General features: G+C 54.4%; 2 protein-coding genes across 6 annotated transcripts in view; one reads left to right on the top strand and one right to left on the bottom strand.

Moving 5' to 3' along the window:
* Positions 1 to 17,553, bottom strand: part of LARGE2 (LARGE xylosyl- and glucuronyltransferase 2) — a 24,844-nt gene extending 7,291 nt beyond the window's left edge. For 2 of the 5 annotated variants that reach the window (XM_039389028.1, XM_039389029.1), the window contains exons 1-2: positions 17,393 to 17,553; positions 11,416 to 11,575 (exon numbers count right to left, since the gene is read on the bottom strand). The gene's annotated coding sequence lies outside the window, so the exon portion shown is untranslated. Of the gene's footprint in view, positions 1 to 10,017; positions 10,119 to 11,415; positions 11,576 to 17,102; positions 17,144 to 17,392 lie in introns of those variants that run through there. The other 3 variants (XM_039389027.1, XM_039389026.1, XM_027750144.2) reach the window with 3 other exon arrangements.
* PEX16 (peroxisomal biogenesis factor 16) lies at positions 17,232 to 24,103 on the top strand. Its single transcript, XM_027750156.2, has 11 exons — positions 17,232 to 17,402; positions 17,544 to 17,579; positions 17,806 to 17,882; positions 19,138 to 19,271; positions 19,574 to 19,680; positions 20,164 to 20,244; positions 21,221 to 21,373; positions 21,711 to 21,783; positions 22,060 to 22,179; positions 22,388 to 22,452; positions 23,553 to 24,103. The coding sequence occupies exons 1-11, from the start codon at positions 17,234 to 17,236 to the stop codon at positions 23,609 to 23,611; spliced, it is 1,074 nt and encodes a 357-aa protein (XP_027605957.1). The 5' UTR covers positions 17,232 to 17,233; the 3' UTR covers positions 23,612 to 24,103.

The raw sequence follows: 24,103 nt of genomic DNA, 5'->3' as shown, positions 1-24,103 counted from the left end.
GCGGGGCCGGTCGGGGCCCGGGGAACTCCCGCACCTAACACCGCCGCCCACTTCGGTGGCAAAGCCCGAAACGCTTCGGTGAAACTCGTTCCCCGGCCCCGTTGGGGCACGGGGCGGCCGGAGCAGCCCCCTCGCCCTGCCGGCGGGACGCTCCTCCGCGGGCTGAGCCCCGCTCATGGCTCGGGACCGGCGGAGAGCCCTGCCCCGAGACCCTCGGAGCCAGGTACTCGGGCCGGCAGAGACCCCAGGGGCAGGGCCACCCACCTCCCCCCGCAGCCTGGCCTCGCTCTGCCCCCCTGCCCGCAGCTCCATAACGAGACCCTGCCCTCGGCGCAGCAACATCTGGAGGCTCAACAAAAGCTGCTGTCGGGATGAATAGGCCGGATTAGGGTCTGCTCCCCCTGCACACACCCCCGCTGAAGTCCATTGATGTGCAGATGCCCCTGGGGCCTCGGAGCCTCGAGCAGGCGGCTTGGGAGAGCACACACACACACACACCCTCCCCGGGGCCCCTGGGGCCGGGTGCAAGCGCCTGCCCACTGCGGGAATCGCAGCTGAGGGCGGATGGATGGTTCCATCCACCTTCAGCGAGGAATACTCAGGCACCGCAAGGGCTGGGGCATGGCCAGCCCGAGGGAGCATAGCCATGCTAGCCCACTGAGGATGCTGCTGTGTCCACATGGCAGTAGGCATGGCACCTGAGGGCTGCACTCCTTTTTCCTGCTGGCACCACAGCTCCCTGTAAGCCAGGCCTGGCATTGACCTCCTTTTCTGCTCTATAGAGCAAGCCAAACATGGGCATGGTGGGGAAAGGGGAGCTCAAACATGGAGCCCACCATGCCCAGGTACCCCTTATCCCTGCCACAGCCATGGGCCATGCTGGACATGGCAAGGTCTTCACGTGCTGCTATCAGCCTGCCTCCCATCCCTCATGCCAAGCTCCACACAAAGTTTGGGGGATGCCCAGGCCAGGCAGGAGGGGCAGGGGAGCAGTGAGGAAAGATCAGGGAGGTCAGTCTGGGAAGCTGAGGGACAGGGAAGCAACTTCAGCACAAACGAAGGATAAAGAAGGTGGTGGCACACGGCAGAGCCTGTCCTGCTCCTGCTTGCCCCCATGGCCCCTCATTGCAGGAATTGTACTCTGTCCCCAACCTGCACGTGAGCACACTACCAGAACAGCAATTTTGGGAGCCAGGATGGGACCTGCAGCAAGCCAGCTTCCAAAACCTCTCCCAGAAGCACCCAAGGATTCCATCCATACCCCCCTCATAGCACACCCATCCCTCCTGCCACCCCTTGTCCCGCTCCTCACCTGGACGCTCGCATTCCCCTCAGGCGGCGATTTCCTTACCTGCCTCTCCCCTTGCCTCCCTCCTCAGCGCCTCCCCAGCCGGCTGGCAGCCCACTGCTGCTACTCCCTCCCGGGGCTGCTGTTCCCCGTCCTCCCTTTACTCCTCCCTTCCAGATCTGACACTTCCCCCCCTCCTCCCCGCTCTCAAACCCAAGCTCCCCCCGCACACCCTGCAGGCCCCCCTTCCAGAGGAAGAAAGAACAAACAAAATAAGAGATTAAATTCGCTTTCTACTCAAGAGCCCCCAGCGCCACAGGCATGGAGTTGCTCAAGGAGTTGCTCAAACTAAATTAGGAGGAATCCATTCTCCTTCCATCCCCCTGCCTGCTCCCAGGCCTCAAATACCCTCCTTTACTGAGATAAGAGAATGTTCAGGATTATCTACCCCCTACCCACCACCCACCTCCTTTTCTGGGGCAGGTGCAGGAGGCTTTGTCCCATCATGGAGAGATTTCAGGTGGCTACGGACGGCAGCAGAGCCCACCCTGTCTCCCCATGGCTAGCCAAGAGAGGCTGAATGGCCAGCCCAGGACACAAGTATGGCGAGGGTGGGGTGCAGACCTTCTGCTACCCAGAGCGAAGAGATATTGGCCACCGTTTGAGCACTTGCCCCTTACCTGAGAGAGTTCGAGCCCCACCGTAGATTTGAAAAGGAAAGAACTATCCCCCTGATGTCTCAGACTTGCCCCAGTCACCGGGAGCGAGCAGGACGGCGGCAGGAGGCCGGGGCTGGGAATGCTAACTATGCGGAGACAGGCTCTACCTGCAGCTTCCCCGCGCCCGGCCCCGAAGCTGAGGAAAGGCGGCAGCCCCTGCCCGGGGCTGGAGCGGAAGGAGAAGCCCCTGCCGGTGGTGTCCAGTGCCGCGTGTGCCTAGAAGCGGCCGGGTGTGCTGGGAGGAAGCCACCAGCGGCAGCAGCCAGAGGGGTTGGGTTGCAGACCGCCTGCACGGCGCTCCTGATGAAATGTAAATTGCCCCTCCGCCCCACAGCCTCGAGCGAGCCGCGGCGGGCCCCGGCCTGCCTGCGCAGCCACAGCAGCACCTGCAGAGGCACAGGCAGGGGCCGAGCCCCGGGGCAGGGGCAGGCCGGGTGTGCGCCCAGGCAGCCCCCAAATCCCTGCCCTGGGAGGCACGTTTACCTCCCGCTTGCCTCTGCAGAGTCTCGGGTACAACAGGGACTAGCTCCTCAGCAGCGCCCTTCTGCCCTGCCCGGCCCCGGCAGGGAGAGGAAACCCGCGGGCTGCCCTGCTGCTCCTCTGAGCCAGCAGCTCCCCAGGGCAGGAACCCTTCTTCCCTTTGCTCCCCCACCTGGCCCGGGGCACATGGAGCTCAGCCCCCGGGACCGCCCTGCCGCGTCCCATCCATCATGTAACTAGTGCTTCAGCTGAGACAGTGGCCACGCAGGGCTTCCCCATGCTCTGGGAGAGGAAACTGCCTCCTGCTTCGGCTGACCACCGCGGCCTCTCCACAGTTTTCCTGTTCTCCATAACTTGCTTGCTCCCAGCACCAGACCCAGTGCAGTGAGACCCAGCCAGGCCCTCGCCAGCCAGGGCAGGAACAGGTAGGCTGTTGGGGAGCACAGACACTGCAGGGGCAGTTTTAGTATGTTCACGGGGGTGGGGAGGAGATCGCAAGCCAGAAGGCAGCTGCACAGTCTCTCCTCCTCCGTGAAAGGTTAAAGGCACAGCAAGTGGAGGGCAAGGCTGGAAGGAGTTCCTAGGCAAAGGGCACAGTGGGTACCAGCAGCTGTGGCACAGCATGCAAGCCTCCTGGCTCTACCCCTCCCTGCAGTCATGGCACTGAGCCTCTCTGCCCTCCCTCCTCAGTCTCCTTGCTCATGCCAGACAAGTGCAGCCAGCAGTAAGACGAGAGGTTTCCCAATACTGCCGGTTTTCAATCCCAGCACGTGGGTGCGGGGCAGAAGTGCTGTTCGCAGCAGGTTATCCTCCCTCCCCCACATTCTTCCCAGCTCCTGCTTCAGCAGTGATCGGGGGACAAGGCAAACGGGACAGAAAGAGGCACCTGATCTCCTTTCTTGCTGGAAGAAGCTGACAGCAAATGCCAGGGAATAGGCAGGCAGGACCCAGGTCTTGTCTAATGCCTGGACACCCTGCCTCCAGTGACAATAGGACGATGGCCAGGGGACAGGGAATTTCATGCCAGCAGAGCTGGGCAGCTGCACAAACACCAGTGCATGCTCACACCAACATCTGAGGTGTGGGCAGGAGCCCAAGGCTTGCTTCCTGCTGGTCACCCCTCCGTGCACAAGCAGCCTTCACTCCTGGGACAATGCTCTCACCTTGCTTGCCCCAGGCTCCCCCCAAGAGCTGCCCATGTGCTGGCACGCCACTCCTCCAAGATACTCTCTTTGTAGGACTATGGCTCAGCCTGGTTGGCCTTCACTCTTTATGGTTCAGTGAGTGTCAGGTGAGCAGTTAATGTTTAGGGACAGCTGGCAGTGGGAACTTCAGCATCACATCAGCATGCTTCCTCCAGCCCTGCAAGCACAGAGGAGAGCAGCCCTGTTTTCCCATAGCACCAGTTGGCAGCAAGGCCCATGGCAGGGTGGGCGTCTTAACCTGTTGTCTCTGCTAGAGCTAATGTGCACCTGCAGAGGGATGCTGAGGCACAGCTAGACTGCAGGTCCCAGGGCAGTGGCCCAGAGGGGCACAGGGACAGCTCCAGGCTTGCTGTCCCTCTACTGCCTCCCCTCCAGGCATTGCAAGTCAAGAGGTAGCCTGGCTGTTCCCCATAAAGAGCTGCAGGACAGCCAGCAGAGGAGTGACTTCATGGAGCCATGCTGCCTGTTGTCTTACCTAGCTGTAGGCAACAGAAGCTGCAAATCCTTCTCCCCTGTCTCATTTTTGGAACAGCAACAGTTTAGCTGACCTGCTTAGACTCCCTCAGCAGGAGCCCAACACGGCAGCTTCCCGGGCTTGCAAAAGATGAGGAAGGGCCTGAAAGCTGTGGCAAGTGATTCAAAGCCAGACTGGCAACTCGCCTTGAACGTGAGACTGGCACCGCACTTTGATGAGAGGCACTTTGATGGGGATGATATCTTTTGCTCTTACAAAGAGATGGGAGGGGACAGGCTGGTTCCTCATTCAGCAGGTCACCTTTAAAGGATGTACTGCAGCATCCATCTGAGAAAGTGCCTTATGATTCAGGGTCACCTCTCTGTCCCCCTCCCCATGGCTAAAATGCTGCCACTCGAGGGGGCCTGTGCCAGCCAGCAGATACCACACAAGCAGTGCAGAGCAGGGTAGCTGCAGGAATTTACAGAGGTGGAATGGAATTTGGCCAGAAGAACAGGATTAAAACCCCATGCTCTGGATTACCACACCATCCCTCCCTCCCCAGTCTTATGACAAGCAAAACTTAATCGAGAATTTCACCTTCATATTTCCCTGCAAAGAGCAACCTGTGGCAAAACAGCCACCACATTCCAGATGTGGGATCAAGCAGCACCTGCAGAGTTGGATACTAACATGTGAGCTCTGAAAGGAGGAAGCATCCTCATTTCCCCACTGTCCCCAACACCACCAAACTGCAGAGATAATCCTAGAAAGGATAAGATCCTTCTGGGGCAACACGCAGCTGCACCTCAGTTACAGCTCATTCTCAAACTCTCCTCAGGCCTGTAAGATTATCACACACACAGTCCTGCCACTTCAAGTTCAGTTTTGACCTTCTGCAAAGGTCATACTGAAAAGTATAAAGCTTCTCCTTCTCTGGCAGAAGCATAGCACTTGGGGAAGAGGAGCAAACAGTCTCTGAAGGGTGCTGAAGTTCTGAGCTTGGCTGAAGTAGGGACTTCCGTCACCAGACTGTTTCCCTGTTTCCAGAGGAAATAGGCAAGTTCAGGCTGGGTCTGACACAGGAACACCGTTCTGCTTACCTCTGCATGTCTGAAACCCCAGGAATGCATCAGGGAGCAACTCCTCTTAGCAAGGACTCTGACCACGAGGCCCTGCTAGACATAGTCTGCTTTTGCAAAGCAACACTGCATCCAGTCTCCCTGTCCACAACCAGGCACTGCATTCAGCTGCCTGGCAGAGCCCCAGCAAGAGAGAGCTGTGCAGGGCACATGTGAGGAGTCCAGTGCCACAGCAGAGTGTGCAAGTGTTGCGTAGGAGGCTTAAGCCTACCAGACATCCCACAAAGCTTACAAGCTGGGCAGCTGCATTTTGCCACAACTCTCAGGCAAAGCAAGAGGGGGCCACCCAGCTAGCAACAGAGTCCCCAAGTGCTCTCACTCCTGTTAGGCCCAAGAAGAAGTTGGAAGAATCCAGCTGGCAATAGCCCTCAACCATGTCTGTGGGGGCAGTAGGGCAGCAGAAAGCAGGGTGTTGTTTTTCACTCCTCTGCATGTGCTGCATCCCTCACTGCAGCAGGAAAACAGCAGGATAGACCCTGAAAGCTTCTGTGTGAGCCAAGCTACAGCATATTTGCTATATTTGTTCAGGACACCCACTCAGACATGCCAACACTACCAGCTGGGTTTCACTCCAGGCTAGAACTAAGGATCACCTCCCAGGGACCAAATCACACCTTGACAGCAGGAAGCCCCTCACCCAAGGGCTGTCTAACCCTTCGTCTGGACATGGCTCTGGAGCAGCCCGCATTCCCCCAGCACTCGGCTATCCCTGTGACCACAGTGCCAGGCTCAGGGTGAGCGAGCACTGTGCATGTCCATACTGGTCATGGGTTTCCCACTTCAGCCTACTTCCTGCACAGCCTGGTGGCGTAACCAGAGCTGCTCCAGCCTGGCACCTGGAGGTGACCCCTGCGCCTCTTCCAATTTGCTGCTGAGACCCCCAAGAAACTCAAAGAGGAGGTAAGTGTTCAACACACTGCTTCCAGCTTTACCTTCCTGCACTACAAGTTGTTTGATGCCAAGAGGATACTCGGCAGGTGAAGTATCAACACCAACTGACCTTTTTCTGGGCCTGATGAAGCACAAGCCTAACTGACAACAGCTGCTCTGACACTGGCACAGAGTCTACAGAGTCCTGGATCAAATCTCACCCACACGCCTCCCTAGCCAGCACAGCCTGGCATAGGAGGGACCAGGCCTGGGCACTGTGCAGCAACATTACTCAGGGTAGGAGGACCTCAACTGCCTCTTGAAACAGGAGCAGCATTGGGGCTGATCTCCAGTTCCCTTTCCCTCTTCTGGGATTAGGTTTCTACTATCTGCATTTTTGCTGATGTCTGTACTGCAGCTAATGGCCAGCTCTGGATCCATTAGTTCACCATGTCCTGGTCTCCGGATGTGCTCTGGGCATCAATACCTGTTCACCCCTGCCATTTCCTGATGCTTTCACTACTGTGGTCTTGTGGCAGACAGCAGTTCCTGGGGTCAGAGCCAAAGAGGGTCAGCAGCTACGAGCTCCAGCTTTTATCCAAGTCAGCAAGCCCTCCACCAACTCCAGCCCTGCCATCAGCACAGCTGGAACACCCAGCACGCATCATGCCCATATAGCAAGGGGTGGGAATTTCATCCTGTGAAGTACTGACACCTCAAGTTTCCAGCTAGCAGAGTCCATGTGCATGGACTAACAAAAGATTCCACCCCCATGCCCCAAATCTCCCTTTTCCCTTGAAATGCTCTTGAGCAACCTGCACCAGGGGCTGCCCGCTGGTGGGATAGGGGAGACCATATCCCACCACATCTGGCCAAACCTACCCCCCTACACATGCTTGTGGAGTCTCCATCATTCTCATGCAAAACTAATTAGGTTAATTACAGCAAAAAAGAAGACAAAGGGACTCCAACAACCTCAGATCAGACTTTTCTCTGCCTGGAAAAGTTCACAAGCAGTATGACACTGTCCTCCCTGCCATCTCTGAGAAGGTGCCAGGGGCATGGCTGTGAGCCAGGCCCTCAGGTGCCTGCCATGCATTGTCGCCAGCAGAGCTGGGTAGGTGTTTTCAGCTGAATAGTTATTGATTGAAAACTGCAGTTTCCAGACAGCTCAGACCTATTTCCTCTTTCAATACAAGTTTTAGACAAGAACAGAATGCTTTGTTTTCCAAGCAAAAAGTCTCATTTTGCATTGTTTTGTTTGTAATTGAGCTGTGTTACATTTAAAAGAAAAGATAAAGGGTCTCTCAAATTCATCTATGTTGTGGGTTTTTTCCATCCAGCTTTTCATTTTGGGCACTAAATCAAGCAGTTAGTTATTTGTTCAGCTCTGCTCTCCAAACAAGCTGAAATCATCACGAGCCAAAGCCGGAGCAGCTTTGCCCAAGCAGCAGTGCTGAGGAGGTGTTGATGTTTTTTGTGCTGCAGGCTCCTTTCAGGCCTTAACTCGAGCTCCCTCGGGACTAGCAGGCACTCACCTGGGAGGAGGAGAGCAGGGTCCTCAGGTGCCCCACTGAAAGGGCATCCACCTGCCCCACTGAGCAGTGGTTCAGGACACACAAGGTCACCACCCCTGCTTGAAGGACATGCTAGAAAGCAGGGCTTCCCATGTCAACTGCCCTCCACAGTGCAAGCACAGAGTCATAGACTATCTTGAGCTGGAAGGGACCCACAAGACTCATCGAGTCCAACTCCTGGCTCTGCATAGAACAACCACAAAAATCACACCATGTAACAGAGCATCGTCCAAACACTTGAACTCAGCCAGACTGGGTGCTGTGACCACTTTCCTAATGAGCCTGTTCCAGTGCTCAACCACTCTGTGGGTGAAGAACATTTTCCTAATATCCAACCTAATCCTCTCTCACACAGCTTCATCGCCCATGGTCCCTCGCTAGTCCTGCTGGTTCTTGTGACTAGAGCAACTGTTCCAAATGCCATCTCTTGGAATGCCAAACTGTAGTCTGGCAGCCAGGAACACACACAAGGCACCTGACAAGAAAAGGCAATTCCTTCACTTCCTCTGCAAATCCCTTTTCCTTCCAGAAAAGCAGCTGTGCCAAAGGGGAGGATGCTGCTCACAGAGAGCCACAGCTCATGGATGCAGCCTGGTGCCTCTTCCACCAGACACTGGCCCAAACTGGGAACTGTGCTTAAGCAGCCTATCTTCCTTGTCCAGAGCTATTCCTGGCATCAGTGCCCTCAGTGCCCAAGCAAGGCTAAAAGCAGAACTCATCCACACAGGAATGGAACAACTGCACTATAAATAGCAAACCAGGATGGCTCAGGATAGGTTCTAAAAATCCCAAGCAGCAATACTGCCATCCACCCAGGGTGCCCTGGACACTTTGTAAGACCTGAAGTGATTCCTGAGCTACAGAGAGGCTTACACATTGCAACAGTGTGGAGAAAAAGCTGCTGTTCAGGCTAAGACAGCAAACTTATATACAAAAAAGCATATGGGGCATTTTGCATTTCGGAAATGAAGTAGTGACTGATGTGGGCAAAAAAAGGACAGGAAGTGGATCCCAAAGGGGAAGCAGTTCCTAAAGCCAGGCAGTGGAAAGGAGAACACTCCCAAGACCCAAACTCCTTACTAACCATTCCAGCACTCCTCCTCCTGCTTCTCTTTGTGTTCCCATTCCTGGGGCTTCTCGCACTGCTGAACTAAACCCTGAACTTGCACACCAAAGGACAAAGGCAGGGAAGAAACAGCATACCTCAACTCAACCAAGCAGCAGATGAGGGGCTCAGGACAAAAGTTCACGTCTCCTACAATCCACAGCCATCTCTGTGCAGCGCCCAGACTTCACCAGGAGTCAGACAAAGGCATAAGAGCTCAGCCCATCCTGTCACCATCAGGGTCAAGTTTCCCTCCTACTTCTAGGAAGAGTCTTATCCTTTCCACCGCACTTGTCCTCACTACTCCTTCTTCCCTGCTGGTGGCTCCATCCAGATTCACAAATACTCCACCTTCCCCTTCTCAGTGACAGCATATGTCTTTTCAAGGGATTTCAGCCTCCAAAGATGAGGATAGAACCAGCCTCATGCAGCACTGCCAGGCACCAGTCTCCCACTCTCAGCAGGGAGCCCTGCTCTTCCAGCAGTGCTGCAGCATGGCTCACTTGGGCATACACTGGGAATAAGAGCACAGAAAAGACTGTTGGGAAACTGGGAGAGGGGTGTATGCACAGGGAAGGCACAGACCTGAACCAGATCATCCAGTATATAATCACAAATGCACGCAGGAAAGCAGTTGCTTCCTCTGACAGAAAGGTTGTTTTTGTTAGAACAGGAAGACAGCACTCAAAAAAACCCCAAACAAAAACACCAAATCCCTGCTTTATTGCTCCTAGAACACCAAAACCAGACAGAGCATAAGAAGCAAAGACACCCAGTGCTGACTACAAACCCACCTTGAGAGTTTTGGAGGCCCACAGCTCATTTTGCTTCCCCCCATGACTCTCCTCTCACCCCTCACCCTTCCTCCCCTGCACAGCAAGCAAGGAGTGGTAAAGGTCTCAAGTTTAGCCAAGTTTCCACTCAGGGAACAGAAGCTTGATAACAGACTGGACAGGATGTGAGCACCCATTGAGGAAAAGGATTAGTAACCCCCTAATCTGCACATTTTGGAGTCTAAGCACTTTACTCTGCTCTTTAGTTAAACCACGGAGTGCAAAGATTGCCAGAAGTTGGAGGACACGGAGGAAGAAGGAAAGGAAACAGGCTGTGGCTTAAAGGCTGTTCCTTGTGGCTTAATTGCAAAAAGGGGGGCATCACTAGTAGGGATGTATTTTACCTTAAGTGCTTTATACCAGAGCTGTTGAGCATCCTGTTGCCTTCCCTGATCCAATCTATGGGAGGGTTGAGGTCAGAATGAAGGGGAAACTGTGCAATGGCCTGGGGATGACAAAGGATAGAACAAGGGGATCCATCAGACTGGACAAAGCTTTACCTGTGGCAGCTTTGTCTGGCTGGCCACAACTCCCTCCTGAGTTCCCTGCCTCCTGGGAAACAATACAAGCACCAGAGCACCTTTGTCTCCACTTCACAGACCTGTCTGCACAAAAGGGCCTTGTTCCAGCACTTATCTGGCTCCAAGGTAGGGAGGGGCCGGTGCCTCACTGCCCTGGCACCCAGGCAGGATGTTCAGCTCTATGCCAGGCTCCTTTGGATCTGCCTGGCAGGGGGAAATTTCCTGACACAGGTAAAGAGGGAAACCTTTTACCACAGTCCATGACAAACAAACCAGTTCAAATAATGGCCCGTTTCCCTCAAGCTGTGCTCAGGTCCACTGTGCCCATGCCGAAAGCAGGTAGCACGCCTGAGCCTCTGGAAACTACCTGAGCAGTGAGGACAGGAACCCCACAGCACAGGGAGAAAGGCAGCTGGTGCCATAGCTGGAAACGGGAGTGCCAGGGAATGGCCTTGCCTCCCAGAATGCTCTGCCCCACCAGACAAAGGCAGGGGGGTGCATGTGTGCAGGGGCAGCCTGTCACTCCTCCATCCCTCTCTTCCCTCACTGCTATTCTTTGGAATTCCCCTCTTCTGTTTGCTTTGTTTCAGACCTCAATGAACAGGAAGAAAAGAGAAGGAGCCTTGACAAATCCGATCAAGGCACAGACATGCTGAGGCTCCCTCCTGCTGGCATGCCAAACCTTGCACTAATGAGGGGTAGGGGAGAGAGAGATGGCCACTGAAAACAGTGGCCTCACAGAAACGCTTGAGGTAAAGGACAGAGGGAAAAGAAGCTGCTAGGACAGCTGCTGTCAGCACAAGCTCCCAGCATTCAGAATGGGGGTCTTCCCATTTTTCCTGGCCCAGGGAGCTTTTTCCAGTTCCTCAGTCCAGGTCCCAGTGACCTACTACCCACTACACTAGAAACAAGCAATAGAACACAGTAGTGCCTGGGGAGAAGGATCCAGACATGCACACTGAAGTGAACAGCCATAGAGATGGGATCACACTTTATTCCAAGGATTCACGTGGCAAATCTGGTCCTTCCCTCCAGAGAACTGAGCTATGGGGGGTTTACAAGTGCCAGTGCTTGTGTCTCCAGGACCTCCCCACTGGTCCCAAATACCCACAGACTCAGGCCCTTCTGCCATACACTTATCCTGTTTACCCATTTAGAAGCACTAAAACAGAAAGGGAGCACCAAATGTAAATGATCTGCTTAACACGTATGGTAACTAACCTTTGAAAGCTGCCAATGTTGCAGGAGTAGCTGGGAACAGCTGGAGAAGTTGGCAGGCCCTGGTGGTGGCTGTGAGGACTCCCTTTAACCAAGGATTCACAGTTTGAAGGGCAGATAAGACATCTCAGCTGTACTTGAGGGGTTTGGAGCTTGCTGTCACCTGAAACCCAAAAGACAGTCACGTGAAGAGCCACTGCATAAGAGAGCTCTGGGGACAGGTCCCTGCACAGCCAAGAGTGTCACAGATCAATGGCACCCAACACCTTGGTCCTGTCCCCTTCGTCCAGCCTGTCACAAAGCACAGCTCAGTGTCACCCAAGGTTACCCAGACAGCCCATGGGAGAATGACTATTTGAGCACTGCATGTTCCTAGTGGCAGATCACTGCACTGTCCCGTAGCACGTTCCCCACCCACGCAAGGAGGACTGTACACGTGTCCCTAGAATTGCTGGCAAAGCCACAGCCACTGTATTGCATCGCAACACACGAGTCTTCACACCAGCTCTTCAGCAGGATGAGGAGCTGGGGGAGGGATGCAAGTTCCCTGGCCCCCTCCCAAACATGATAGCAGTAGCGAGTGTCTACCTTGTGAGGCAATGAAGGGATTAACTATCACATCCAGTAACCCGAGCCCCCGTGACATACCCTGGGCAGCCCCATAATGGGAGTTAAGAAAGTCTTTCTAAATAGATGCACACAGGGAAAGAAGAGGGGTAAAATCAGAAGGGAGAGAAAGCAGGTAAAAACCACCACACAACTTGCACTGCAGAAAGCAGAGAGGTTTGCACATGTTACTCCTCCTCAGGAAATCCTCTTCCCCTGTTGGGATCTTGCTCCAGCTCCCACAGAGCTGGGCACACACATTTCACAACTGCAGGCTGAAATGGATAAGCCCTTCTCCCAGGAGGCTACAAAGATTATCGTCTTGTTATCAGGAGGAAGCCCAAACTAGAAGCACAGTCACACCAGTATGCTGAGGCAAAGGAATTAGAGAAGAATTGGGAGTTTTGATTTAAAGCCCCTCTATCCACACATCATTGCTCCAAGATGCAGCAGGAGCAGGACCTTAAAAGCAGATAAAAACATACCAAAAGCATCTAACTGTTCTGTCTCACCTGTTTTAAAACCCCAGAGAAACAAGTGTGCAGTGTGCTGTACTGTTGCACCCCTCCAGACAAAGCAAAACCCAGGCCAGCCTGGCACAGCACAATATGACACAAGGGAGGCAACACTGATCCCTACAAGAGCTGGAAATAAAAAATAACAACAGCTGCTACCTGAACAGCGAAATCCAGCAACTCCAACAATGAAGTACAGCACCACAGCAAAACCCTCCTTCAGCAACAAAGCCCGACACTATTTTTGCTTTGCGAGTCTCCCTCAGATTCTGGCTACAAGGTGGCAGCCAGCGAGAGGACACATACAGATCCTATGCGCATGTCAATAAACAGACATCCATCAGGAGATGGATGTCTAAATATGTCATCCCCACTCTACCTGTCCTGATCTGTCAGTTCCTGCCTCAGACCAGGTCTAAGAGTGGAACCTCAAAGATGGATACTTCTGGAGCAGGGGGAACAGGATATGAACCAGGATGCCAAACCCTCCTGGCACACATCCCTTTTGCAGGCAAAACACTCTCCCTTGTGCTACCAGAGCTTTGCATTTCCAGGGAGCACTTCAGCAGGTAAGAGCCAAGTCCCTGGCACCCACATGGGACAGGAAGCAGAAGATGCCTGCAACACCACCGAGTAGTTTCAATAGCAAAGAGCTGGAAAAGCAAAGGCCCCTTCAGCAGAGCTAATACTGAGTGGGAGTGCCAGGCACATGCCTGCCACACACAGTAGTGCTGCCCACTGGGATCCACCACAGCATGACCACCAGCACCACTGGGACAGCAGAGTTCCTGTTCTCACATGGCAGGAGCCTCACCTCCAGGGTAGAGCCCACATCACACAGGTGAAACTCAGCCACCAGCAGTTATTTACACAACATGTGCACAGGACCTCCAAGACCTGGAGACAGGTGGGACTGATCTCTAGGTGTGCTGCCTTGTCCAGGTGGGGTCAGGGGAGCTAGAGTAAAGCTGGGGAAAGGCAGTTGCCTCCCACCCTCCAAAAAGCAGTTGCAGTGTCCTCTCCCTCAGAGCCCAGCTGTATCTCTCCCTTGGAGTGTTTCCATCAACTCAGGCCACCAGAGAACTGCGTGTCCAAAAGTTTTTTCCAGCTGCATCACATGGTTATTAAAAGACATGGCCTCTCCTTCTCAGCCTTTGGCACAGGCAGATTTGAGTGTAACAGGAGAGACTGCATATTGCTAATGAATCAGGGAAGAGTGTTATCCAAGTAACAATCCAGGGCTCTAAATGGCTTTCTGGAAAAGGCATCTGGAGGCAGGAGGCAGTCACCATCTCGCAGCAGGGCTCTGCACACATTGCCAGACATGTTGTTCCTCCTGGGAAGCCAAAAAGAGTCTCTCCAGAGATGTCAAGTCTGAGCTAAGCTGGGAAGGGCAGGAGTACACTGACAAAGATCAGCAACAAAATGCCTCCAAGTCAAAACATACATAAAAGGCCCCTTAAGCTTGTTTGACCTGGGTTTCCCTTCCCCTCAGACTACTACTTCAAGTAATAGACCTGTCAGCAACAGTTCAGGAACTCAAGGATTACATCCTCAAGTTCATCCCCTGCCAACTGCTGACTTTCCAGACCCCAGGAGGGCTGTCTGAGATCAGAGGTACAAGCTGCTCAGAGACTAGTATGCTTCATTGCCTTTGTCTTCTCATTTGGATAGAGCTTTGGAGCTCTCCTGAAAGGTGTTGGCCTCCAGTAGGATACTGTGAGTGAATCAGGCCTTCCATTCTAGGCAGGGCTCATGTGACAGGGACTAAAATACTTCCTGACATGTCTCAGTCTACAGGTTATTTGGAGCAAGTAATAATTTATCCCTAGCTATCCCAAAGTATGTGCTGAGCTCATCCAGAAGCAAAGAAAATACAGGGCCAGACCATGGAGTGGGAGCTGAGAAGGGTAGGAAGGGATGTCCCAAGGAGACGGGTCCAGAAAGGCCACCTCAAGCTTCATAAGAACTGCTCCCTTCCAACCACATTCGGAAAGATCCACATCCCTGAGCTCATACTGCCAGGCTCCTTCCCTCCTGACAGTGGAAGCACAGCAGGAAAACACGGCTGGGGAGAATATCCTCTTCCCACCCCAACTACTAATCTCCCAAGACAAAGCCAAGCATCATTATACCGAGTCTATTCTCCCACATCCTGCTCCCCAGCTCTAATGCTGGCAGGTGCTGTATGAAAACGTCCTCACCCGCCCCAGCACCCTGAAGACATGTTTTGAGCAAGGCTTATGTAGGATGAACTACCTTAGACCCATGGCAGTGCTTTGCCTGGAGTCCGGCTTCCCAGAAATGGTGTGGTCTTGTGGATCTGAGCAAAGAGTGAGACTCTGGCAGCCAAGCAAGCTGGACTTCAGCACTGTACCTACAGATGGGCTGGCAGAACGTTTGCTTTTTTTTTTTTGGTTTACTTCTTTTCCTACCATTAGTGCTGAGCTTGCACCCCTCATCATCAGAGCATTGGAACTATTTGGCCTCAGTTATAGCCAGTGGATTTCCAGTAAGCACAAGTCCTCAGCACCCAGACTAACAGTAAGCACTAAGGAAAGAGCTGCTCAATGATCATTCCAGGCACAGTCAAGAGAGAAACTAGCCACTCAACCCAGCCTTTCACCTTCTACCCGCCCCCCCACCATGGGCACTGTAAGCCAAGGCAATTTAAGTCCTGCCCAGTCTCATGGACTTGCTGCTGCTCTGAGAAGCCACCCCTCCTACAGTGCTTCCTTGCAGCCTATTTACCATAAAAAGGCAGTATGATGCTATTCAAACTGTCCTCCAAAATCATGCACTGTAGGAAGGAGATGAACCAAAGGGGACATGACAGTGGGTGGGAAGTGGGGGCAAGGGGAGAAGAAGAAGTGGCTGTCAAAACGCTGCTTGCTCAGAGACAGAATCACACTATCTGTGCTGTTCAGAGTAGCCCAAGGACTTTGTGCATCAGGCTCACCTCTGGCTGAAGACAAGGTGTCTTTGGCAGTCTCCTAGGCAGCCGGTTCTCAGATTGCTGTCTGGCAGAGCTAGAGCTTCTCCTTGAAGGAAGGCAGCTCTGTCAGTCTGCACTGGATATGCCCCTAGAGTCACCAGCAGCACACACTTACCCTCAGTAAGCTCTGCTTCAGACCTCTGTCAAAGGCTTTGGGTGCTATCTCACCCACCTTTGTCTTACACTAGCAGCTCAGCCACCGTGAAAGGCAGAGAAGCTCACAGGTAGCACCGCAGGAAAATGGAAAGTTGGGTCTAATCCATGTGATTCTGACTAAAAAGGTTTGTTTAGCGCCAGACTGCTTGCCAGCAGTATCTCGTGCCCTTTTTGAACTCAGCCTGCTGGAAAACAAACCCGCAGGGGAAGAGGAAAGAGAGATCAGGAAGGATAAAGTGCCTGCCCATGCAACTGTAATTCCCGCCGAGGAAGCCGCAGGCACACACTGTGCCCATTGTGCAGAGGTAACCGGACAGGAGGAAGGAGGGGCAGCTCGGCCCAGCTCTGTGCGCACCCGGGAGCCCTGCGAGAGGCCAAGAAGCGCCTCCTGGCCCATGGGCACCGCCGCCGATCTTTGCCCCGGTCGGCGTGCGGGGCTAGGCCCAGCTGCGGGCGGGGGCCGCGGGGCGGGCAGGGGCTGCAGCCTGGGCTGAGCGGGAAGACGCTCCCGGAGGAGCGGGGGGCAGAGCCGGAGCATGGCACGGAGGGAGGGCGAGAAGCCACGGTACCGGGCACAGGCTGGAGCCCCCTTCTGCAACAGGCTGCAGCCGGGCGGGCCCTGCGCCTCCTCCCGTCTGCGAAAGGGGGTCGGAGCTGGTGCGGCAAACACTGAGCGCGGCGGGGCCGTACGAGTCCAGGGTGCGCTCCGGGAGAGCCGCCACTGCACGGCCCGACCCCGGTCCTTCTGCTCCCTCCTTCGGTCCCCCCGGCCCCAGATGGGGATAGACATTGCCACGTACAGACAAGAGGATGGCAGCCCCCTTTCCCGAGGCCCCCCGACCTTTCCCAGCCTCCGGGGCAGCGCCTCCCCCTACCCCGCACCCAGCGGGTGGGCACGGGCCGCTCAGCCCCCCGAGCGGAGAGGGGCTGCCCCTGCCCGGTCGGTCACACCTCACCCTTCCCCACGCAGAGCCCTCGCCAGGTGCAGGGCGACGGCTCTCCACTGCCGGGTAAGCAGCGACCCGGGCACGCCCGCGGGTGCCCATCGGAGCCCCGCCCCGCAGCACGCCCCCGGGACAGGGGCTGCCGTACGCCGCTCCCCGAAGAGTGGCGGTGGGGCAGGCACCGCTCCCGGTGCCCGCGCTCGCTCCCCAGCGCCACCGGCAACTTTTTAGGGGTGCCGCAGCCAGCCCCAGCAGCTCCCCCGAGCAGTCCCCGGCAGCCCGCACCCTGCCACCCCGGCCCGCCAGACCCACGCGTGGGCAGACCCCGTCCCCGCCGCGGCGCTCAAGGAATGTGTCCCTCCCGGCCCGCCCCCCCCAAACTGCTCGTACCCCGGCTCCTCACCCTGCGGCAACCGCGTCCCCCGCTCGGGACAACCCCTCACAACCTTCCCCCGCGGCCCCAGCCCGCCGTACCTGCCTGGCTACCGCCGCCGCCGCTCCTTTAAACCCCCGCCCCGCCGCCCATCGCCCACTCGGCGCTCGGCCCGGCTCGGCTGGCCGGGGCGGGGCGGGGGCGGCCCCGGAAGCAGCGCGGCGGCGGAGCCATGGCGGCGGCGGCGGCGGCCTCGGCGGCCATGGCCCGTGCCCGCGGAGCCGGCCCGGCGTGGCGGCTGCGCCTGCTGTGCCAGCGCTACCAGGAGTACGTGAGGCGGCACCCGGCCGCCACGGCCCAGCTGGAGGGCACCGTGCGGGGACTCTCCTACCTGCTGCCAGGTGCGGGAGCGGGGAGAGGGGCGGGCCCTCGTCCCTCCGGGCCGGGATCTGGGCCGAGGGGTGCGGACACCGGGGCGCAGCGGGGCGCGGGGCTCCCCCGGCGTCGGGTGCTCGCTGATACTCGCTGTCTTCCCTCCGCAGGTCGCTTCTCGGACTCGCACGCGCTGTCGGAGCTGGGTAGGTGGGCAGCGGGGACCGTGCTGTGCCCTTGCGCGGGTGAATGCGGGTCCGCTCCCGGGCCCTGCTTTTCTCCTTGGCTGGCTGCATCCTCTGGCAGCCCATGGGAGGAGTCTACACGTCTTGCTGCTCTCCTTCCCTCGTCCCCTGCCTGGGACAGAGGCAGCAGTGCCGGTTTGGCTTGCTTTCTGTGCATCCATTCTGCGGTGTTCTCTTCCTTTTCCAGTGTACTCTGCCTCCAACCTTTTAGTGCTGTTAAATGACTGGATTCTCCGAAAGGACCTGCAGCAAAGCCTGCCCGTGGTAAGGCTGGAGTGTGTGGGAGGAGGATTTGGGACACATGCTTCTTCCTTGCAGGAGCTTTCAGGGAGTGTCTGTAGAAACTTGATAGGTCTCCTGTGGCTTCTCTTTGTGGTCAGGTATGGAGAGGCCAGAGGCAACCTCTGAATGCAGGTAAATAGCAGCCTTGCCCTATAGCTCCTGTCTTGGAGGAGTGGCTAGAGCACTCCCTGGACTGCAGAAATCAGGCCCTGTCTTGCACCAAAAACTCCACTGGCTTTTTTGAGAAGCTCAGAACTCGAACTAGGCAGAGGCGTTGCTGAATAACTGTTGGTGTTTTCAGAGCAGTGGCTCTGGAGCACTGAAACTCTGATTCTGTCCCTCAGACTCTTTCTGCATATGCCATTGAGCAAAACAAACATAAGCACCTTGCTTCTATATCTTGCTGGCATAAGCCCCAGGCTGGTTCCCAGCACTTGTTAGACCCTTTGGGGAATGGGGAGGAAGGTGGTTTTTTCCAGACAAGCCTCTTCTGTTAGAAACCTGCCCAGTGTGTGAGTTCAGTGTAGGCAGCTCTGGCTGGTGCATCGGGTGTGTAACAAACAAATGCAGAAGACTTCCCTGGTTGTTGAGGTCAAAGAGAATTTCAGCTGCATTGTCTTTATTGATGCGTTTTAATATTGATGCTGTGGTTGACAGCAGCAGCGAGTTCCCATGTGGAGAGCAGGGACCTAGACTGGAAGAGCACCCACTGTCTCAGGGTTCATACCTGGAATCTAGATGCTGTATTCAGAAGGCATTCACTCTGGTGTGCCTGTGGAGTCTGGGTCCCCTTCCCTCTACTCCAAGCATACTCTCTCATCAGCTCTGACCCCAGAGAGGAAGTTTGCCGTGTGTCTCAACTCTGGGATGAGGTGGAGGAGAGAGTTTTGCCATGGAGCTCAGGCACAGTGCCACAACCCAGCAGGCTTTCCTGCTGTGTTTCTTGGGGTAGAAGGCAATTCAAGATACAGCTGTGATGTTCTCCCTGTTTCTTGAGTAGCAGCCCTGTGTGATACTGTGATGTCTTGGTCTGCCCCTGCTTGGAGCTAGATAAGTGGTCTTGTGCATAGGCTCCGGCTGCAGTGCAGACATTGCTTTTTGTTTCTGGGGCTGTGACTTCCAGGGCCATCTGGTGCTTATTTCTGAGGGTCCCTCCAGACTGGGCTGTGTGTGTGCCCTCTTTAACTCCAGAGCAGAACCTCTGTCTTATCACCCTCCTCCTCTCTGTGTTTTGCAGTCACTGCCCCAGCAGAAGCTGCTGACCTGGCTGAGTGTGCTAGAATGCGTGGAGGTCTTTGCAGAGATGGGGACAGCCAGGGTGTGGGGGGAGATGGGCCGGTGGACCATCATTGTCCTCATCCAGCTGGCTAAGTAAGTGCCATAGGGGGGGAAGGGGCAATGTGCGCTCAGAAAGGGGGTCTGGAGGGCACTCAGTAGTACCCCAGGAGAAAGACCAAGCAGGACTGAGCTGTTAGTCCCTGAGGCTGGGGGAATTTGGAGCCCCACGGGGTACTGGATACTGTGCCACAGAAGGGAACGTTTACACCTCTCACCTTGCCAGTTACTCTGAGCAGACCTGAGTGTTTCCCTCTTCTGTGGAAACCACCTTTCCAGTGCAACAGGAGCCCAGCTGCATAGTCTGGTACTGAAGGCTTCCACATGTCTGTTCACAGAGCCATCCTTCGTCTCCTGCTCCTGCTGTGGTACAAAGCTGGCATCCAGATGTCTCCTCCCATCGTGCCACTGAACAGGGAGCAGCAGCAGCCTCTCCACCCTCAAGGTGATCCCATGGTGTTGTCATCATTGGCTTAGTGCCTTGCTGGGCCACATGTCTTGTCCTGCTGGAATTACTTATCAGATCAGTGGCTTGTGCAGCAAGCTGTAAGGTTTCAGTACTCAAGGCTGAGCTTTGTTGAACTTTCCACCCTTTGCAGAGGACAAGTTAGCTTAGTGGCAGGGTTGTCTTACAGTCTGGAAGCAGGGGATGGAGAAGGCTAAGCCAGGAACTGCTGGCTGAACTGGGAGTCAGGTTGCATGTTTCCCAGTCTGACAATGAGGAAAGAGGTCCTAGGCCTGGGCAGTGTCAGGCAGATTTACCTTTTCGCTCTCTGCCTAGTGTTAGCCCCTGCAGGATGGTCCGGTGTGCAGGAGATCAGCTTTTCAGTCTGCTCTTCTTGGTGGCAATGTAGGGGAGGGTGCTGCCAGTTCTGGGGTGAAGTGTACTGCTTTGAAGCCTGACTCCTGTGGCTGATTTCTTCTACAGACACAGAAGACAACTCTTCAGGGAAGGATCAGACCTATGTTGGCAGGCGTTCCAGCCGTGTTGTGCGCTCTCTCCAGAGCAGTAAGTAACTGTTTTCAGCCTGAGCTGTTTCTGCTCTGTGCCCCTTATGTTTGACGTGGGTGTGAGCATACCTTGCCAGTGTGGGTGGGTGTCAAAGCAACGGGCATTCAGATGCGTGCTGCAAAGCTGGCACTTAAATTGTATTTTCCCAAGTGATCTGTGCAAGAGACAGCTCTTCATTAGGATTATGCTTTGAGGAGCACAGATCTTACAGGTACCTCTCCCTACCCTGTCCCCTTTGGAGGCAAGCTTTGAGGGTCCTGGTCAGCCACAGCAGTTGCTATGTCTGCAGCTCTTCAAGCTTTCCTGTTTCATATCTTCACGGTGCAGAAAGCAGTGAGGTGGTGGTGCAGGGAAGCATGGTAGGAACGTGTCCTGGTTTTAGTTGGGATAGAGTTAGTTTTCTTCCCAGTAACTAATAGAGTGCTGAGTTTTGGGTTTAATATGAAATAATGTTGATAACATACTGATGCTGTAGGTTTTTGTGAAGTAGTGGTTACTCTAAGCCAAGGACTTTTCAGTTTCCCAGGCTCTGCTAGTGAGGAGGTGCACAAGAAGCTGGGAGGGAACATGGTTGGGACGTGTGACCTGAACTGGCCAAAGGGACATAGAATGTTATGCCTAGTGTATATAAACTGGGGGGAGTTGGCTGTGAGGGGCAGTCGCTGGTTGGGGATGGGATGGGCATCGGTCAGAGAGTGGTGAGCAGTTGCATTGTGCCTCACTTGTGTTCCTTGGCTTTTGTTATCTTCCTTTTTATTGTTGTTGTTATTATTATTTTACTTTATTTCAACTATTAAACTGTGATCTCAACCCATGAGCTTTACCTTTTTCTGGTTCTTCTCCTCATTCTTCTGGTCGAGAGAGGAAGGGGGTGCTCCAAGGCTGGGGGAGTGAGCTAGCAGTTGTGTGATACTTAGTTTCCAGCTGGGACAAAACTTTTATTTGTGTTAGTGACCAAATCTGCTTGTTTCAGCCCCATCCCTGCAGTCCCGGCACTGGGGGTCCCCCCAGCAGAGGGAGGAGTCACAGAGCAGAAGAGCGGAGGAGATGAACCAGCCACCCACGCCTCTGGGTCTCCAAGAAACCATCGCAGAATCCCTCTACATTACCCGCCCTCTGCTCCACCGTATCCTGCCCTGGCTGTGTGCAAGGTACCGCCGTGTGCGGTGCCGGCAGAGGGTGCTGCAGGCTTGGTCCTAGTGCAGGGCTTACCCAGGCTTCACTCCCTGCTCTGCTTGGGTAGGGGCCTCGGGACTCCTCCCTTCTCTTACACTTTGGCTGGCCTCAGTCGCTGGAGTTGTGGGTACAAGTCCTCCAGCCCCTTCTCCGGGAACCCCCCAGACTGTCTTAGGGTGTATTCTCCTGCACTTGGCAGAGCTTTGTGGGTAGCTGGGGGATTGCTTGTCTGTGTGCCACTTGTTAGGCATCTCTCATCTTTCCATTCCTTGACTGTGTGTTCCTAGTATTGAGTTTAGGAGTGTGGGGCCAGAGATCATGGAAGCCCTGGCTCCTCTCAGCAGTCCTGGACATCTCAAGGTCAGTCTGATAAAGAGTCTTTGTTGGTGCTTGAGCATCTCACTTCCCTATTTCCCAATCGTGGGCAGGCCCTACTGAGAGAAATACACAGAAGGGCTGGTCTTTAGCTTGGAGATTGACACATTTACCTATCTTCTGCAACACTTACCATGCTTTCTGTTCTGAGCTGGTGCAGTGTGCTCTGCATAGAGCTGAGTGGAGGGCTTTAGAAACACAGTTTCTTATCGCGTCTGGCTGCTGCTACTGTGAGTTAGCTCTCTGCCCTCCTCCTTCCAGTCTGAGCTTGCTGAGTGATCTGAAAGACCTGAACAGGCGAGAGCGAGCGGAGCTGAGGCGACGAACCGTCCTACTGCTGTACTACCTGCTGAGATCTCCTTTCTATGACCGATACTCAGAGTAAGGGGCCCCTGCTGGGCTTTTGCTGAAAATTTCCTTTTTAACTGAAATAGCATCAGGGGACTGGGTGAGTAGATCTGAAGAGGTCTGGGTGCCTCTGACCAGGTTAATCTGAGCCCTTGCGTAACACTGCCCTTGCTGTTCATGCATTCAATAGCTGGGGCAGGAGGTGTCCAGCTGGACTTGTTCATATTCTCTCCCTTCTTAGGGGCAGGATCCTTCTCCTTCTGCGCTTGTTGGCTGATTACGTGCCTGGAGTTGGCTTCGTCACACGTAAGTGGGTCCGGTCCCATTGTTATATTCCCATTTCTGTTGGTGAAGAAAAATGAGGGCAGTTGGGAACATTTGCCGGTTGGTTTCCGATCCAGGGAAGGAATTGCAAAGTCCCTAGAGTGGTTAGCACTAGTGCACCCTGTGTTGATGCTTGAGTCATTTTGAACTGGAAAAGGAAAGGATGAATTGCTTCCTGGTTTGATGACAGTGGTAAACCTCTGTGTGCCCTGAGGCTGCAGAGCTTGGTCTCTGCCACATAGGCCTCTTCTCCTGTGCTTCCTTTCTGCCCCTCAGCTGGTTTACCAGGGCCCTGATTTGCAGCCCTGTTTCCGAACTCTTTTCCTTGATCCCTAGTCTGCAGGGCAGACACAAGGGATAAATGAGTGCTTAGAAGTATTGACCCAGTCAGGAACTGATTGTAAATCAAAGGGTGGAACCAGGTCTGTGTTATAATCCTTCACCATAGGATCCCTTTATTATGGGCCAGAACTTCATTACCCCTCTTTCCTGATGATATGAATCTTTGTGGAGTGATTCATGGCAGTGATGTGACATTACATCGGCCTGTCATCATGGGATTGCCCTTTCTTTGGGGAGATCACAAAGCTGGCTAGCTCAGGAGCCACTTCCTCCAGTTAGTGATTTCAGACAGGCTTTGGAGCCTGCTTAAGCCATGTGCTACATAAGCATTTTCATTTTACAGCAGATGCTTCTGTGTTTGCACCTGCTCTCTATTGCTGAGTTGTCTTCCCTCTTCCCTGTGTCACAGCAGTGCCCTCCTGACTCCATGTGGGTTTTCCCCATGCACATTGTAGACTGCCTCCCCATTCCCACTGGAGCTTGGATATGTCAGCTCTGAGGGAGTGATTGGTGTCCCACACCATGGCCGTGCTGACCATGTTTCACATCCTGCTTGCTCCTGGCACCACATCGCAATGTTGCCTTCCATCTTGGCAAAAGTAACTAACTGTTCTGTTCTGTGGAAGCGGAGATTTGGGATTGTTGGGTATCATAATGAGAAGGGGGGATACAACCCGTAGACACAGAGCTTCAAATTTTTGCCTTTCTACATGTGTGATCCCTCTGTTCTCTTTTTTCAGGGCCACTGATGGATTACTTGCCTGCTTGGCAGAAAATCTATTTCTATAACTGGGGCTGATGAGAAGATGATTATTCTCTGCTAAGATCATGGCTGGACCTTTCTAAGGAGGGCAGGCAGGCTGGGGGGAGGGATGTTGATAATGTCTAATTCTCAGTTAAACCATCAATGAGAAGCTCCTGTTCTGCAGGGTGGGGAGAGGGGGTGTATGTGATTTTTTTTAACGGATCTAGCTGTGAATGATGGACACTACATGTGTGCAGAGACTCTGACCACCTATTTCTTGGACCGTTCTGTGGCTACAGTGATGGTGATGGGGCAATCTCTTTTTTAAGCACTTGTTTTTTCTCTTTTTGTACAGCTGTGCTATAATAAAGCCAGGCAGCATAGTGGGTTTTTGGAGAGCATTGTCTCACATGTCAAGGCGCTGCGGTTGAACCTGCAACCTGCTTGTGTTGGCTGTGCTTGGCCGATCTGCTTGGAGCGGACTTGTCTGTCAAATAAACTGACCGATGGGAGAGAACTGAGCTGAAGGGCCTCTCCCTCTTTGCA

This window comes from Pipra filicauda, unplaced genomic scaffold (genome assembly GCF_003945595.2).
Source record: "Pipra filicauda isolate LSUMZ 115617 unplaced genomic scaffold, ASM394559v2 scaffold6_size6359152_pilon, whole genome shotgun sequence".
Lineage (NCBI taxonomy): Eukaryota > Metazoa > Chordata > Aves > Passeriformes > Pipridae > Pipra > Pipra filicauda.
The sequence above is the reverse complement of the archived record's forward strand: the minus strand, read 5'-3'. Positions and strand labels throughout refer to the sequence as shown.

Coding starts and splice junctions, on each gene's coding strand:
- PEX16 (XM_027750156.2), top strand. CDS start 17,234: ATGGCGGCGGCGGCGGCGGCCTCGGCGGCCATGGCCCGTGCCCGCGGA. Junction 17,403..17,543: donor ACTCTCCTACCTGCTGCCAG/GTGCGGGAGCGG, acceptor TTCCCTCCGCAG/GTCGCTTCTCGGACTCGCAC. Junction 19,272..19,573: donor GTCCTCATCCAGCTGGCTAA/GTAAGTGCCATA, acceptor GTCTGTTCACAG/AGCCATCCTTCGTCTCCTGC.